The sequence below is a fragment of the Carlito syrichta genome, unplaced genomic scaffold, assembly GCF_000164805.1.
Source record: "Carlito syrichta isolate Samal-C Ts95f unplaced genomic scaffold, Tarsius_syrichta-2.0.1 Scaffold307345, whole genome shotgun sequence".
Taxonomy (NCBI): Eukaryota; Metazoa; Chordata; class Mammalia; order Primates; family Tarsiidae; genus Carlito; species Carlito syrichta.
The window spans coordinates 364,048-376,885 of record NW_007251441.1 but is presented as its reverse complement, the minus strand read 5'-3'; the positions used below and the strand labels follow the sequence as shown (position 1 = coordinate 376,885).

Genomic DNA, 12,838 nt, shown 5'->3' with positions numbered 1-12,838 from the left:
CCAGCTGATTTTTTTTTTTTTTGATTTATTGTAGAGATGAGGTCTCGCTGCCCAGGTGGGTCTCGAACCCGCGGGCTCAGGCAATCCACTCACCTCAGTCTCCCAAAGGCGTGGGATTACAGGCTGAGCCACCGAGCCCGACCCCAATTAAAATTTAAGTTAAATTCTTTTGAGAAATTCAATAAATCTATTGAAATTTATATGAAAGAATAAAGTTCCAAAACATCTTAGTCAATCTTGAAGGATACAACTAAAAAAGACTAACCCACATGAGTCCTATTAAAACGTATCATAATGTCAAACTGACACTGGTACTGGCATAAGAGACAGAGACCAATGCATCAGAATATAGTTTACAGCTGGGCTTGGTGGTTCAGCCTGTAATCCTGTGCTTTGGGAGGCTGAGGTGAGTGGATTGCCTGAGTCCATGGGCTTGAGACCCACCTGGGCAACTTGGTGAGATCTCATCTCTACAATAAATCAAAAATTAGCCGGGTGTGGTAGCACGCGCCTGTAGTGCCAGCTACTTGGAAGGCTGAGGTGGAAGAATCGCAGGAGCCCAGCAGTTTGAGGCTACGGTGGCCGGGAGCGGCCACTGCACTCCAGTCTGGGTGACAGAGTGAGACTCCAACTCAAAAATAAAATAAAATAAAAAAAAGAATATAGTTTACAGGCAAATTTACGAATTTAATGTACCATAATGGCAGGATCACAGATCAGTAAGGAAAGAATAACAATTTACTCGGAAATGTTAGGAAAATTGGCTCACTATATACAAAGAAAAATGTTAACTAGATCTCTATGTAGCACTACATAAATATATAAATTATTGACAAATTAAAGACTCTATATGAAACATAAAGTACATTAAAAAGATATAACTATAAAAAATTTTAAGTTATGAATATCTTCATGACATAAAAGTAGGAAAGGGGCCAAGTACAGGGCTCATGTCTGTAATCCCAGCACTATGGGAGGTCAAGGATGGAGGAATGCTTGAGGTCAAGAGTTCAACGCCAGCCTAGTGAACATAGTTAGACCTTATCTCTACAAAAAATTTTAAAAATAAAATAAAACTGAAAAAAGTGGTAAAGGCCTTCATAAGGCAAAATCAATGACTTTGACCATAACAAGATTAAAGTTTCTTTCTGACAAAGGACACAGAGAACTGACAGAATGGGAGTTTTTTGTAATGCCTAAAAATGACAAAAGGACTAATACTTAGGATATACAAGGAACTCCTATATAATAAGAGCAGAATAATTTCAACAGAAAAAAAAAAGGCCGGGCATGTTGTCTCACGCAGATAATCCCAGCTACCTGGGAGGCAGAGACAGGAAAATTCACTTGAGACCAGGAGTTCAAAACTAGACCTTATCTCTATTAAAAAGGTTTTTATTTTATTTTTTTTTATTAGCCAGGTGTGGTATTTTGTGCCTACAGTCTCAAATACTTAGGAGGCTGAGGTGGGAGGACCCCTGGAGACTAGGAGCTTGAGACTGCAGTAAGCTATGATCATGCCACTGCACTCCAGCCTGGGTGGCAGAGTAAGATACTGTCCCTTAAAAAAAAAAAAAGCCAGATGCAGTGGCTCAAGCCTATAATCCCAGCATTTTGGAAGGCCGAGGTAAGGAAAATGACTGAGCCCACGGGTTCGAGAACAGCCTAGGCAACTTGGTAACACCTTGTCTCTACAATAAATCCAAAAACTAGTTGAACGTGATGGCATGCACCTGTAGTTCCAGCTACTTGGAAAGCTGAGGTGGAAGGATCACCTGAACCCAGCAGGTCGAGGCTGTGGTGGCTGTGAGTGTGCCACTGTACTCCAGCCTGGGCGATGGACTGAGACTCTGATTCAAAAAAAAAAAAGAAAAGAAAAACTAAGTAGCTGAATTCCTATTAGACTAATGAAAAACTAAGCAACTGAATGGTGCCTAGTAGATGGCTAGAATATAAGACTATACAGTATGGGATTCATCATGCATTGATGGTTGAGTCTAGAGTAATGCAGTCATTCAGGTGAGTGACCTGGCACTACTTCAGGAAATTAGGTGTATGCACATACTCCATGACTCAGAATTTCTTGAAGATTCAAGAGCACATGAACAAAGCTGTTCATTGCTGCATTATTTGTGAGGGTGAAAAATTGGAAGCAATCAGGATGTCTATCAAGGAATGGACAAGTAAAACAGACATGGAGATGCAAGTTTCTGAATATTACACAACCTAGTCAGAAGACATGGATCAGACGTACATGTAGAAATATGAATCTTTTGTTTTTAAGTAATAAATAAAAATACATGAAATGAAATTAAAAATCAATAAAATCAATTTATGTATATGTAGAACGTATACATAAAAGGACATTTTTCAAAAACAGTCAACCCTTATCACTCACAAATTCCATATTTGCAAATTTGCCTGCTCACTAATAAATCTGTAACCCCAAAATTAAAATCTGCAGTGCTTTTGCAGTCGTTGGCGTACAAATACAAAACAGTGAAAAATCTGAGTCACAATCCCAGCTGATGTTGAACAAGGTGACATTTCGCCTTTTTATTTCAGCTCTCATACTGTCAATAAGTGTTCTTTTCATAACATTTTAACAAATTTTTGTGCTTCTGGTTGGGAATTTTGTTTCAAATGGCTTCCAAGCAGTAGTACTAAAGTGTTGTCTATTGTGTCTAAGCAGAAGAAAGCTGTGTTATTCCTTACAGAGAAAACATGTGTTAAATAAATCTGGTAAGTTAGATAAAACATGAGTTTTAGTGCTATTGGTCATGAGTTCAATGTTAATGAATCAATAACAGATATTAAACAAGGTGTCTTTAAACAGAAACACACATAAAGCAAGGTTATATGTTGATCAACTGACAAGAATGTGACCAGACGCTCACAAAACTTAACCCTGCATTTCTCCTAGGAGTAATGTCTCAGTATTCGCTAAATCGACTGTACAAACAAAAGGATATATGTTAAACACATTAGAATGGTCAGCCGGTGGAGGTAGAGAATGGAGAGGGAGACAGGGACAAAAGGGAAAAACAAATACATTACATGAGAAGAGCCTTGCACACTTCGGTTTTAAGGTGGTGGGAACAAAGGAGTATGATAATTCAACTCTGAACCTGAGGCCCAAACTAAATAAAACATAGAAAAAAGAGCAACATTCCAGTATTCAGTAAATGAATAACCCATCACAAAGATGTACTTATAGAATTTGAAATATAAACAATAAACCTAAACATAAACCAATAAGAGGAATGAGAGAACTGTCTTAAAATAAAAAAGAGTGAGATACCTGAGGTACATTGTGTTTTCCATACTTCCAAAACTTATTGTGTGATAAAAGAGACTTAAATTTATCCTCCAGAGAATCAAGCTCATTATCAGGTAAGAGGCAAAGCAATTTCTTTAATGCCAACAAGGAACAAGTTACAACCCGATAGAATTTAGCTTCTCTTTCTTCCTCTGGAACAGTTCTTGAGGTGAAAAGAAAATAAATATATAACAGGATTAAGAATAAACCAAACTACATACTTTTCATTCTATTTTAAATGTATTACCATTAATGATCTACCAAAGTTGCTCTATTTCTCTCTTCTATTTCTCCTGTACCAATCCCCCTCAAAATAATAAACACATTCAGAAATTTAATTACGTACTTTACTACTAATTCAAAGTGAAAGCAGATGAAAAGCCAAGACATGAAATAAGTGAGCAAGTATACTGCTTTCAGTGGCACATACATACTAGGCTGATCCTAGGGAATGGATATCAAGGTATCTAAGATTAATTTCCCTTAGGGACTCTTGAAAGTTTGGTTTAAATATAAAGGGTAAAAGTAAACAAAACATTTTATAACTCTTTCAACAGAATTATTTATAGGCTGGACACAGTGGCTCGTGCCTGTAATCCCAGCAATTTGGGATGCCAGGGTGGAAGGAATATTTGAGACCAGGAGTTCAAGACCAGCCTGAGCAACATACTGAAACCATCTCTACAAAAAATTAAAAAACTAGTCAACATGATGTATAGTTTCAGCAACTCAGGAGGCTGAAACAGGAAGATCGCTTGAACCCAGGAGTTTGAGGCCACAGGAACTATGATCATGTCACTGCACTCCAGCCTGAGCAACAAGCACGATTCTGTCATTAAAGATTAAAAAAGGCTGGGCACGGTGGCTCACGCCTATAATCCCAGCACTGTGGGAGGTCAAGGTGAGAGGACTGCCTGAGCCCACGGGTTCAGAACCAGCCCGGGCAACTTGGTGAGACCTCATCTCTACAATAAATCAAAAAATTAGCTGGGTATGGTGGCGCCTGCCTGTAGTTCCAGCTACTTGGAAGGCTGAAGAGGAAGGTTCACCTGAGCCCAGCAGATCGAGGCTGCAGTGGCCATGAGTGTGCCACTATACTCCAGCCTGGGCGACAGACTGAGACTCCAACTCAAAAATAAAATAAAATTTAATTTAATTTAGAAACCTTAAAAAGACCTGCTTGAAGTTCTTTTAAACTAGACCTCATTCCAGCTATGACTGTCAGAAGTAAATGTGAAAAACCTAAATGTGCAGCTCCCAGATAATTCAAGTAAAAGTACTTATTACAGCACCTCAAATGTAGCAGTATAGCAAATATTTTCATCTCTACATTTAGAACTCTTTCTTTTTAAAAAAAAGTCACACTAAAATTTTCTGATTACTTATGAGTGAAACAAACCTTAACATGAGCTATATAGAAACAATACAACTTACTGTGGGTCACTGAGTGTATTAGGTGTTTCTTTTATAAGATGATCCTGCAGCACCTGCAAAGGGGGAAAAATAACAAAGCCTTAAGATTTTACTCAACTGTCAATGATGAACAGAGTCTGGTTAAGTAAAATCCATTTTATAAATCCTCATAAACCTCATCCAAATCTAAAAGCAAAATCAAATAGCAAAACTAAAGGTTTTAATTTTACCCATTTTCCTTTTCCTATAAATCTTTAAGGTTGGCTGTTGCAGTAAGAATAAAGTACTTCTTCCCCACACTCCTATAAATATTCCTGGTCACTTCTTTCTCCAATTCTCTTCTACATAGCAGTTAAGAAAAATAATCAATTAACAAAATTGGGAGAGAAATTAGGATCTGCTTTCTACCTCCCCTTTTGTTGATCACTCATCCACCCATAACAAAGCCAAGAACAAAATTTTTACAAATGTCTATTAACAGTCAAATTAGTTGTCTCAAAATCCATTTTCTAAAGCTATTCAGTGTCTAAACTTATGACAATTCACTATCATAACATTTATCACTTGGCATTTTAAATCAATCATTTTAAATTTATAATTGGGTTAGAGAACTCTTGAGAATATGATTAAAGCCACAAACACTTTCCCTAGAAAAACAAACTTGGTACACCTGAGAAAAGAATAGAAGAAGGTAAATGAAGAATTAGGAAGCCAGGCTTGGTGGCTCAGCCTGTAATCCCGCACCTTTGGGAGGCTGAGTTGAGTAGATTGCCTGAGCCCGCGGGTTCAAGACACGCCTGGGTAACTTGGTGAGACCTCATCTCTACAATTAAAAAAAAAAAAAGCCGGGCTCGGTGGCTCAGCCTGTAATCCCGCACCTTTGGGAGGCTGAGGTGAGTGGATTGCCTGAGCCCGCGGGTTCGAGACCCGCCTGGGCAGTGAGACCTCATCTCTACAATAAATCAACAATTAGCCGGGCGTGGTACTGCGCACCTGTAGTTCCAGCTACTTGGAAGGCTGAGGCAGAAGGATCATCGGAGCCCAGCAGGTCAAGGCTGCGGTGGCCGGGAGCATGTCACTGCCCTCCAGCCTGGGCGACAGAGTGAGACTCCAACTCAAAAAAAAAAAAAAAATCAGCTGGGTGTGGTAGCGCTCGCCTGTAGTTCCAGCTACTTGGAAGGCTGAGGCGGAAGGATCGCCAGAGCCCAACAGGTTGAGGCTGTGGTGGCCGGGAGCATGTCACTGCCCTCCAGCCTGGGCGACAGAGTGAGACTCCAACACACAAAAAAAAGAAGAATTAGGATCAAGTAATGCCTTGAAGAGATATAGGGTGAAGAGATCAGATATGCAAGCAGAGACCAGATCATGCAGAGCCTTGTGTGCAGAAATCTGAACTTGAAGTGTCATGGAAAGTCAACGAAATGTAATGGAAAGCCACAGGAAGGACGGCTATTTGAAAGGAGGAAGGAAAAGAAGAAAGGAGAGAAATGTTTAGATTATACCCAGTGCTGTGGAACATAGGAATACTAAATAAGGGAATGAATGCAAACAAATTTTTTAAAATCCTCAATCCCCTACAACTCCTAGTTCATCTCCCTTTATTTCTTGATATAACTCCCACAAGGATATGAAGAGATCTATTCAAGAATGTTAGCTGAAGAAGCATGTTATAAAAAAAAATTGGAAAAACCCCAAATATATATTAACACAAAAGGTGTTACATAAACTATTATATATCTATATAGAGTGATAATGAAGAGCCAACAAAAAATGAGGCAGAGCTGTACATATGTATTGACATAGAAATATGAAGGAATATAGGCCATACTCATCTTAGAGTGCTGGCCCTCTTCCTGTCTGTGGGAAGTGATCTTTTTTCTAAATAAATCTTTTTCTTCATCTCTTTGTGTTGCAAATCTTTGTGTTACTCGGATCTCTGGCTACCAGTGCGCACCCCCAGCACATAGGCTCCGGTGATGCTGTGCCACCTATGGACCCTCCTCCATCCATAACATTTTCTGGAGGTCCCACAGAGATCTCTGAGATCTCTCCCTCTCTTCTTCCACATTTCCTAACTGGTGACCCTCTGGGGACTGTGTTGGAACCTGATGCCAACTGAAAGCTCTGGCTGAGGCTACACTTCAGCGTGCTGGAAGGTCCCAGGGAAATACATCAGAACATTGCAGCCTGATAGACTGAGGGACAAAGGTGAACTCTTTGCTTCCTTCTAGCCAGGATTTCTGAGTTTCTCCATGGACCTGACTGGATCTCGGAGAGCAACTGACAGTCTCTGCCCAAGGCTACTCCCTAGGGAGGCAAGAAAGTCCCCAAAGGAAAGTTCAGACTGCCAGTGCCCGTTAGGGTAGGAGACAAAGTGCTTGGTTCCTTTGCTATTTTATTTTCTTGTTGGTGAAGCAACTCCACGAAGGACTTTGAAACTTCAACAGCTGCACGGTACTCTTTTCTGCGCCTCCAAAGTTTGAAGACAAGCTGCAGGAACATCCACATATGGACTGCAACAGTGGAAACTGCCTGGACTCCTGTAAAACCCAGATCCCTCAAACATGACCAGTGTCTGCCCATTGTAATCTTAAAACAGACACCTGAAGATGATGAGACCGTGCTGCCCGGTGCCTGGGAACCAGACCCCTCCCCTCCTCAGGGTCTGCAAATCATCGGCAAGTGGTCAGCAAGAAAGTCAGGGCAGTCATGTCTACTTGATTGCAACATCTCCTGGGGAGAGGATTTACGCTGGGGACTTGGGGTACTATGGTGCCACACTCATCTCAGCGTTCCAGCCCTCTTCCTGTCTGTGGGAAGTGATCTTTTTTCTAAATAAGTCTTTTCTTTCCTCAAAAAAAAAAAAAATGAAGGAAGATAATTTTAGATTTATTTTTAGATATATTATTTGTTCAGATTGTACATCATGAAGAATATATCTAATTTTTTAAGATGATATAATACATTAATGCACTTTTGGGCTAATTAAGAGTTAAGAAATTAAAAATGGGAAAAATCTAATCCAAAATGATCGATTTTGTTAAAAATATTTTTTTTAAAGGCAACCTTCAGTTGGGACTACTACACTTACTCATCTTCCCACAATGCTACATAAAAGAGCTGCCATTATAGTATGCGCATAACCCTTAAGTACTTAAGAGAAAAAAAACAGATTCAAAATGGCCCAAGAACTTACACTTGTAATTTCATCCTTACAAAATGCTATGGCTTCAGGTTGTTTGCTTGGAGGAAAAGCAGCTTCAAATGCATCTTTTGCTGCAAACGCAGCTGGTGTGTAAGTATCACACTGAGCCATCAGCCAATATCCCATTAAACTTTTTAGATAGGGAGCCAACTGCTTCTTTACTTTAAGGATAAGTTTTTCAAAAGCTTGCTGTGTAGCTTCTCGAACCCGGCGGTCATGATCCTATTGAAAATATAAATGTGATTTAAAATAGCTCTAGCCCATAAAAATAAACAAACATTTCTGGATATGCTATAACGACCCATTACTAAGAATTCACCTGTATATAGAGCTAAACTAAAATCAATTTTTCTTAATATCAAGGATTTAGATGGTTTTTAATCATAAATTCTATGGAATAATTGATTAATTTTTCCTTTTCCCTATCTCTCAATGAGGTAAGAGCATATTCAAGTCAGATTCAAGGCTGGGTCTTAAATAATCAAGCAATTCGCTCTCATTATTCTGCAGCCAATATGTAAGGGAATAAATTAATTGCCAAAATTTATTACAAATGAAAAGCATCTGGGTAACTCTAGTAATAATTTACTTTCTAAAAACAGACTCTCAGCCGGGTTCGGTGGCTCAGCCTGTAATCCCGTGCTTTTAGGAGGCTGAGGTGAGTGGATTGCCTGAGCCCGCAGGTTTGAGACCAGCCTGGGCAACTTGGCGAGACCTCATCTCTACAATAAATCAAAAATATTAGCTGGGCGTGGTAGCACGCGCCTGTAGTTCCAGCTACTCGGAAGGCTGAGGCGGAAGGATCTCTGGAGCCCAGCAGGTCGAGGCTGCAGTGGCCAGGAGCGGCTGCTGCACTCCAGTCTGGGCGACAGAGTGAGACTCCAACTCAAAAAATAAATAAATAAATAAAAATAAAAATAAAAATAAAATAAAAACAGACTCTCTACACATTTTTTGCAATATGATCCAATCTGCATAACATTGCTAATATGATAAGTTCCCTACATACAAACAAATTCCACTCCAAGAGTGCGTTTTTAAGTTCAATTTGTTTAAAGTTCAACAAAATTTGCCCAGGTACTCAACTAACACAATCAGCTATAAAGTACTGTACTGTAATAGGTTAATACTTTTCTTTTCTTTTTTGAATTGGAGTCTCACTCTGTCGCCCAGACTGGAGTGCAGTGGCCCTCCCGGCCACCGCAGCCTCGACCTGCTGGGCTCCGGCGATTCCTTCCACCTCAGCCTTCCCAGTAGCCGGAATTACAGGCATGCGCTACCACGCCCGGCTGATTTTTTGATTTATTGTAGAGATGAGGTCTCGCTGCCCAGGCAGGTCTCAAACCCGCGGGCTCAGGCAATCCACTCACCTCAGCCTCCCAAAGGCGCAGGATTACAGGCTGAGCCACCGAGCCCGATGGTTAATACTTTTCACACAAATAATACATAAAAAACCACTTATACACCCAATCCTGACTTGTACTCCACAACTTTAAAATAAAAAAATTTATTAAAATAATAATACTCTAAAAACAAACACAAAAATAAAGAAAACATTTTTAATCTTATAGTACAATACCTTGTACACACATGACAATGTACACCAGATACATGAACTAACTTATGTGACTAGACATGAAAATGACTGCATGGTCACATCTCTGAAAGCTCGTAACTTGAAGGTTTGTATGTAGGGGACTTACTAAATAACATTTCATAACTCACACCAAAAATCAACCATATGACAGTTCTCATGACTTCAACCAAAAAAATATACAACAGAAAGAAACTAGTAATACGTACAAGTGAAATTTTGCAGAAAATCCTTGGCCAATATGGAAGAACTCCTCTTACAATTTCTGTGTCTCTCTCTGTACACATGGTTCCAAATTCCTGCATAGCCTAAAAGTAAATTATTAATATCATTAAAGATTAACAGTCATAATATTGACTACGGTTATATTTATTTTGTTCTGAAAGCATTGCCTACTTTGTGTAACAAGAGAATGCATTATTTCTGTTTATGCCATGTGGGACTAATTTGAAGAGTTCCTTCACAGGCTACTATAGTAGAAACTTTTCAGTTGTTTTTTAAAAAATAAAACATATACAAACAAAAAAATCATTTAAGTCGGACAAGGTAGCTTATGCGGGTAATCCCAGCATTTTCGGAGGCCAAAGCGGGAGGATTGCTCAAGTCCAGGAATTTGAGACCAACCTACACAACATAACAAGACCTCGTCTCTACAAAAAAAAATCAAAAATCAGCCTGGTGTGGTGACATGCACCATAGTCCCAGCTACCTGAAAGGCTGAGGTGCCACCTGAGCCTAGGAGATCAAGGCTGTAGTGAGCCATGATCGTGCCACTGTACTCCAGCCTGATAACAGAGTAAGACTCTGACTCAAAACAAAAACAAAATAAAACAAAAAATTTAAAAGTACAGGGTTAGCTGGGCACAGTGGCTCATGCCTGTAATCTCAGTACTTTGGGAGGTAGAGGCGAGAGGACTATCTGAGCAGAGGGGTTCGAGACCAGCCTAAGCAACATGGCAAGACCTTGTCTCTACAATAAATCAAAAAATCAGCTGGGCATGGTGGCACATGCCTGTGGTTCCAGCTACTTGGAAGGCTGAGGCGGAAGAATCACCTGAGTCCAGTAGGTCAAAGTTGCAGTGGCCATAAGCAGCATGTTACTGCAACTCAAAAATAAAAAATAAAATAAAATTACAGAATCAAAATTACAATCTGTAATGGAAAAAACTGTATAGTCAAAATTCCAGAATGTTTCAAAGAAGTTCAGAGCAAAAAACTGGCTGATTTTTTTTTATTAATAGCCCACAAGATAAGTATCAACTAAGTTTAAGCCTGTGTGTCAGAAAGTACAATTGTAAAAGAACTTAGTGTTAATTATTCTTCATTTTTCTTTACTTGAAATATGCTAATGACATTTTAACAAAAGGATTGTCTTGACCATTTTTATGAAAACAAGAAAACTTGCTTTTAATTTTGTCGTGACATCTTTCTTAGAAAGCTTCCGCAGCACCATTCGGAAATCAGAATCTACAAGACTGTCAATTTCTTCAGCGCCTTGAATAGCAGGAACATAGCCTAGGTCACTCTGAGATGTTCCAAAACCAATAAATCCAGGCACTGTTCCCTTTTCTTTGGCAAGAAGTTCTGCAGCTCGGCCACTGTTGGAAGGCTGATAAGAAAGTTAGGGAGGAAAAAAGTCAGAGTCTAGAAGGAGTTCAAAAGTTAACTTTATAATTCCTCAATGATTCCTATGGTCAGAACAAACTTCTGAGTACTTTTTCTTTTTTCCTAGCCTAAGATTTTATCTATTGTAAAGTTCCCCAAAGATGAATGTTTTTGTCACCAAGAACCTATCAATAATGATCCTAGGAGATATTTCCTGGTTTCCCCAACATTAGAATAATGTTTTTTAAACTGTAGATACAATCCATTAGTGGCTCATGATATTAATATAATGGGCCATGACAGATTTTAAAGAAATGGAACAAAATTTCAAAAATCAGAATGCATCAAATATGCTAAAATTTTCATAAATGCTGTTTTATGAAATTTTTTATTTTCAACTTTCATATAAATAGCATGTATACACACATATATACTCTGTAATACTGTAAAATTAACTCATACATAGATCCCTTCTTTGCATTCAACAAATATTTATTAAGCAATCACCCTGGGACAGGTCTAGGGATAGCTATTCTAGACTGAGAGTTCCTTTAGAGTGGATACACTTATTTCCACATACCCAAAGTCTATCCTAACCTCTTTGCACTGAAATTATGTTACTATAGCCATAAAAGTCAATACAATGGGCTGGCCACAGTGGGTCATGCCTGTAATCCCAGAACTTTTGGAGGCCGATGCAAGAGGATCGCTTGACCCAGAAGTTTGAGACCAGGCCCAGTAACATAGCGAGACTTCCTTTCCACAAAAAAATCATATTAGCCAGGTGTTATGGTGCACACCTGTAGTCACAGCTACTCTGGAGGCCAAGACGGAAGGATCACCTGAGTCTAGTAGGTCAAGAATGCAGTGAGCCATGATCATGTCACTGTTCTACAGCCTGGATGACAAAGTGAGATCCCAACTCAAAAAAATACATATATACATACACACTTACATACATACAATGGTCAAGATATAAGACAGAGCTTTTTATTTTGAATCACAGTTAGTGGTTTGTTTACAACATAATATTGTAAATATTGTAGTCTCTTAGTACTGAAAGTTAGGAAGTTAGTTGTTACAGAGAAAGAAAATATTTACACTACTGAAAGAAATTAACTTATTGTCATCTAAGAGGAAAATGTCTCAGTTTGACCACCAAGATGACATCAAAACCCATTTACAGTCATCTATTTCTTATTTTTCTGCAAGGATAATAACACTTTTCTTTCTAAGGGTTAACCAAATTGCTCATACAGGCCAAGCTCGGTGGCTCAGCCTATAATCCCAGCACTTTGGGAGGCCAAGGTGAGTGGACTGCCTGAGCCCGCAGGTTCAAGATCAGCCTAGACAACCTCCCAAGACCTTGTCTCCACAATAAATAAAAAACTAGCCAGGCATGGTAGCGCACGCCTATAGTTCCGGCTACTTGGAAGGCTGAGGTGGACAGATTGCCGGAGTCTAGCAGGTCGACACTGGGGTGGCCGTGAATGTGCCACTGCACTCCAGCCTGAGCGACAGAGTGAGACTCCAACTAAAAAAAAAAAAAATTGCTCATACTTAGCAAAATTATGTTTGTAAAGTTCATTTGACAAGGAATAACCTGGCCTACTTTTTAAAGTGATGACCTAAATTAAATTATATTTTAAAACGTAGTATTTAAGACTAAATCCAAAAAAAAGTTCCTTTTTTTTTTTTTTTG

The 12,838-nt window shown here is 39.2% G+C and overlaps 1 protein-coding gene across 2 annotated transcripts in view; it reads right to left on the bottom strand.

Moving 5' to 3' along the window:
- LTN1 (listerin E3 ubiquitin protein ligase 1) overlaps positions 1 to 12,838 on the bottom strand; it is a 65,025-nt gene that overhangs the window by 47,341 nt on the left and 4,846 nt on the right. For both annotated transcript variants that reach the window (XM_008064467.2, XM_021715752.1), the window contains exons 2-6: positions 10,937 to 11,140; positions 9,741 to 9,839; positions 7,929 to 8,159; positions 4,754 to 4,806; positions 3,302 to 3,482 (exon numbers count right to left, since the gene is read on the bottom strand). In XM_008064467.2, coding sequence (XP_008062658.1) covers positions 3,302 to 3,482; positions 4,754 to 4,806; positions 7,929 to 8,159; positions 9,741 to 9,839; positions 10,937 to 11,140 — 768 coding nt within the window. The remainder of the gene's footprint in view (positions 1 to 3,301; positions 3,483 to 4,753; positions 4,807 to 7,928; positions 8,160 to 9,740; positions 9,840 to 10,936; positions 11,141 to 12,838) is intronic.